The sequence below is a fragment of the Anneissia japonica genome, unplaced genomic scaffold (assembly GCF_011630105.1).
Source record: "Anneissia japonica isolate Jap-2015-1 unplaced genomic scaffold, ASM1163010v1 scaffold14484_len5878_cov219, whole genome shotgun sequence".
NCBI classification, from domain to species: Eukaryota; Metazoa; Echinodermata; class Crinoidea; order Comatulida; family Comatulidae; genus Anneissia; species Anneissia japonica.
Window position 1 is genome coordinate 1 of NW_022738650.1, and position 5,035 is coordinate 5,035.

The 5,035-nt window shown below is 34.4% G+C and overlaps 1 protein-coding gene across 1 annotated transcript; it reads left to right on the forward strand.

Annotated features, from left to right (window-relative positions):
- Window positions 1-795: 795 nt before the first annotated feature.
- On the forward strand, window positions 796-4,296 carry LOC117117678 (dolichyl-diphosphooligosaccharide--protein glycosyltransferase 48 kDa subunit-like; the record flags this gene model as incomplete). The annotated part of the gene is made up of 5 exons (XM_033262060.1): window positions 796-890; window positions 1,115-1,357; window positions 2,218-2,441; window positions 2,712-2,834; window positions 4,191-4,296. Coding segments are annotated over 5 exons (791 nt in total), but the record flags the coding sequence as incomplete, so codon positions are not given.
- Between the last annotated feature and the right edge of the window lie 739 nt (window positions 4,297-5,035).

Genomic DNA, 5,035 nt, shown 5'->3' on the forward strand with positions numbered 1-5,035 from the left:
GTCAAAGATGAAGGCTTGCTGAGTATATGAAATTGAAAGTAGGGAGCTTTCGATTGCACGACGACAGTAGGGCTTGAAAACGTAATGATGTCACTAAATGTCATCTGCGCATGCGAGAACGTTAAGTTCTGCCCGTTACGTGGATTCTAGGCCACAATTCGGCCAAATCTATATATGCACAGTACGTAGGACGCCCTGTTGGACGGTCATGCATGAGTGATTCTGTTCTAGTGTCGCGTCATCGTGCAAATCGAATGCTCACTATTCATAGCTTTAGGAGTGTCACTGATTGAACTTAAACTGCTTCAGAATATGCAGATAAAATTGGAAAAAATATGTTTATAGTGGCCAGCTCACCTCATATGTATTTGGCAATACGGTACATTGCCAACAAGTCTGAAAAGTAAAACTGGTTCAGCTTTGCTGATGGCATCGATGACAAATTAGGAAGTGTTCCATGTCGTGTCGAGAGCAGTTTCAATATGTAGCAATTTTATAAAACTAGGCTTAAGAACGAAAATGATAATAGTAATCTTCCTTTTAATTTAAAGTTTTATCATATTAAATTTCATTGTTAATGTCAATTCTTACAATAATAATTTTATTATGACAATAATTATCTTCCATTTTAATGTATTTTTTTATATGTTTTATTGCCATTCCCTCGTGTAATTGTAACTTGCAATTTGGCCATTGGCCACAAATTGTTACAAACGAGGAACTTGTACTTGAATTTGAATAAAGTGAAATATAAATATTAGTAGTTTAATATATTTTGTTTTTATCCTTTTGTAGCATACATTGATCGTAGCTGATCCCTCGAACATCATAGAATCTAAAACCATTGTAAGAGATAAGAAATTAAATCCGATTTTATTCAAGGGTGTTGGGTAAGTATACAGTAGTAATATTAAATTGAAAGGTTGTATTTCCACAAAATACTATGCTAACAAGAGACCGAATCCCTAGACCACCCTCCAAGTTCACCCTCCAATTAGGGCCCAAACGTGGCCCCAAATTGGAGGGTGAACTTGTATAAGACATTAAAGAACACTAATTTTATAGAAAGTGAAATATATCTATTTATTAACACTATGTATTTTCATAATTTTAGAATGACTGCCGACCCGGAGAACCCCTTGGTAATGGATATCTTACACGGTACTTCTTCCTCATACTCCCACAATCCTTCTGATGACATCGTCGACTATCCACACGCTGTTGGTAAGAACACACAGTTCATCACTGCCCTCCAGGCCCGCAACAATGCTCGCGTTGTGTTCTCTGGTTCCTTGGAGTTTTTCAGCGATGCTTACTTCCAGTCTGCCGTTCAAAAGGCCGTTGCAGGCTCTGAAAGGTACAGAGCAATTCCATAGTGCTTTTTAATTTTCATCTTAATCATAGGATGATAAGTGTATTTATATTTATGATTTAATACATAAGTCTAATTATTGCATTAATAGTAAGCAAATTATGCACCTTTTTTTTCATTAAAAATTTATACAGGTATTCAATTCAGGGATTCATCTTTATTCTGCATGAATTTCAATACTGTAAAGCCCCTTTTTTTCGTAACCCTTAATTTTCCGGATAAAACGATGGTCACAAAAATTAAGCTATTGTACTTAAAAAAGCTGAAAAATATTTCAAATTGCAAAATCGCAAAAATAAGGTTTTACAGTGTATTATTAGAGAGTTTTCGCTGCACGACGTTAACCTTAACGTTAACAGATGACGTCATAATATATTCATCTTGAGTTGTGGAGTTTTCGTGCTCGATGGACGTTAGATATGGGTTTCCGCATGCATATTTTTTATTTGTTTACAAAAGGGGCAGAGTTATCGCGTTGCAAGTTGGGTACTAATGTTAAAGTTAAGTTGGTTTTTTTTGGTGTAGAACAGCGTAAGAAAATACACTAAAGTCCGAAAACTTTTTTTAGTGGTTCTTTTTAGTGTTGTAGTGTAAGAGCAATCTCTGGCTCTTTGCTGAAGTGTATACTACCTGTACATTCTTGCACATGGGCCATGTTGCACAGAGGGACTATGAACTTGATTGAATCAGGGATCCAGTGATCTCCATGATTGCCAAACACAGTGGCTACCACAAATTTAGTTGACTAAGATATAATGCTCTCTTTGAAATCGTTATCCCTAGACAATAATTTCAACAGATTTTTAGTTTCACTATTTGTTTTTTTTTTTGTTTTTTTCACATAGATTTGCTAAGTCTGGCAACCAAGACCTTGCATATGCTCTCTCTCAATGGGTGTTCAAGGAGAAGGGCGTACTTCGTGTCACCGGTGTTAGCCATCATATTGTCGGACAAAAGACACCCCCAGCTGCTTACACCATTGAAGATCATGTGGTAAGGCCTTTCTATTTCATAGCTTGCATACATTTGCTTATGAGGCCAAAAAAAAATATTGTTTTGCCAAAGCACAGTGAAATTGGAAACTTATAATCAGTCCGTTTTCGTTATTTTATTTTTTTTTTAATACTGCTGGTACTATGTCAGTAGACCTTTTGCTCAGGGTCTGAAATTCATGTTACTTAGGCTTTAAATTGCTTTTATTTTTAAGCTTGAAAACTGGCCTTTGAAACATCATACTGCACAAGTAACAATCTTCTTCTGGCGATACGTCATTACGAACAATCTTTTCTAACTAATAATCCAAATAACCTTTCTTTAAAATATGAATATTGATTGTTAGAGCCTCAAGCATGGTCAAAAGCTAAGGCAGGGGATGACCTTTCAGTAGCTGGGAGTGTTGTCCATAAGTTTATGATTGATACATGTGACAAAGACAAACCAAACCAGTCACTCGTCGCAAATCGTATTTCAGAGATTATGACCAAAACATCCTGGGATGCCAACATTTTGGAAATGTATTTTATTTCACCTTTATATATCATGCTATGTTGTTATTTTCCCCATTTTTAATGTTAAAACAACAATTTTCAAGGATTTAGTGATGGTTTCTGCCTGAGAAATGCCTGAAATCATAAACTTTGAAGGCTGATTTCTCAAATATGCATGAATTTCAAGGTATTTAAAAAATAAATTATTTCCAATTATTGTTTTATTTTATAAATATTTTTTGATGAATAATTTTAAAAATAAATTATTGAATCCTGAGTCAGTAGTCAGAATACAAACACATCTCCACATCAGCACAAATTATTCCTTTACAAAATAAATCTAAAATTGAATTTATTGACGAAGAACTTTGGAAGATAAAAATAATATAAAATTTTACATCGAAGGGGCCCTAGGCGCCTCGCCGCGTTCAGTCACCCATTCCCCACTACGCACCATACCTTGAATAGCCTAACTTACCTCGCTAGGTAAAATCCATAATTTATAATTTTCTGCCTAGCCTTCCAAGGTCTTGCGAAAATTGCGTATTGTGTGTTTAAAAAATTCAGATGATTTTTTTAAAAAAATATGAAAAAAATACGAAAAATTACGATGATATAGGACAATATGGTATCAAAATTTTTCTTTATTTTCTCATCTGTCTCAACGTGTAGAGGGCGCAGGTCACAGAAAGTTGAAAAGTTCAACGATCATGTTGAGGGTTCATTGTCATTTTTGTAAACACACAAGATGGCGTCAAGCGTAATTTATAGCACATGCTTTGCTTTCAGCCACAAAAAAAATCAATTTTACGCGGAAATATGTCGATATAATAACCAAATCTGGTACAGTATTTTGAAAATATATTTATAGTATGAAAGTGTCAGAATAGTTATTTTCTGACAATAAAGTGTGTTTACAGGTGATTTTATTCACCATCAGTATTGACGCCGACGCCTCGATCAAGGCGATCATGTTACAAAAACAACGATCAAATTACAAATTGCTAATTACCCTAAACTTAGAAATTAATTATAAATGGAAGAAGGAATATTTTTTTAACTTACATGCACACTATTAACTTACGTGCATACGATTTTTAAATAATTATTGTTAATTAATTGCATAATTAATTACGATCGTCCCTGGTGACCTCGGCCTGCATTAATGCGGGCCTAGGGGTTGATCGGTTAAGCAAAATCAACAGATCTTTTTAAATATCAACTTCCAATATACCAGGATTTATATTTATATATTCACCTTGCAAACTTTGTCTTGGTTTTCATTCAATCTTTGCATTTCAGTTATATTGTAGTTTTTTTCTTTCTTTCAGATGGAAGATTCTCTACTAAATTTAAGCTTCCTGATGTTTATGGAGTGTTCCAGTTTAAGGTGGACTACAATCGAATTGGTTTCACTCATTTGTACAGTACTACTAGGTGAATATGGAGATATTATTACATGTGTTATTTCTTATTGTTTGCTCTTGCAGTATATTATTTTATTTTGGTTCAGCTATAGTTAAGCTGATAAAAGGTGTAGGACTGACAATATTATCCTTAAAACTTTTTTTAAAACCAATTATACAGTATATACTTGTATAGAAACATACAGTATGTCATTTTTTTCTAAATGATTACTTTGTACAAAAAGAGAGATATGTAAGAATGAAACAAAACCCAACTGGAATTCTGCCGTATACTGTAGATCCCAGGTGGACAAATTTCTTCCCAACAGTGATTTCTTGTGGCATAATTAATTAACGTCCCTATGTGTGTGTTTAATTAATTAAAGTCGCTATGTGTGCAGCTAGAAAACATCTTGTTTCTTATGGACTGACGATCTGTAAAATGTAATATTAAAGCTGAGTATAAAGCTCAGCTTTAAAACAGCAGTGTATGAATGCTTTTGGAAGCACACAGGAAACACCAAAATTTTGAATGAGGCCCTCCGTGCTAAATAAAAAGTCAGCTTTGACCTTTCGACCCACTTTCATGCCCACCCTGCTGTAGATGATGACCAACTGGGTCACCGGGGTCTTTGGGTGAATTTTGGTCTGATTTAGAAGCAATTCTTCACTTGAAACAAATAGGATGTGAAGTGAAAAGAAAACACACCTTGTGCCTTTGGAATTAAACAACAGGATATCCGAAGTAAATGTTAGGATATATTGTTTTA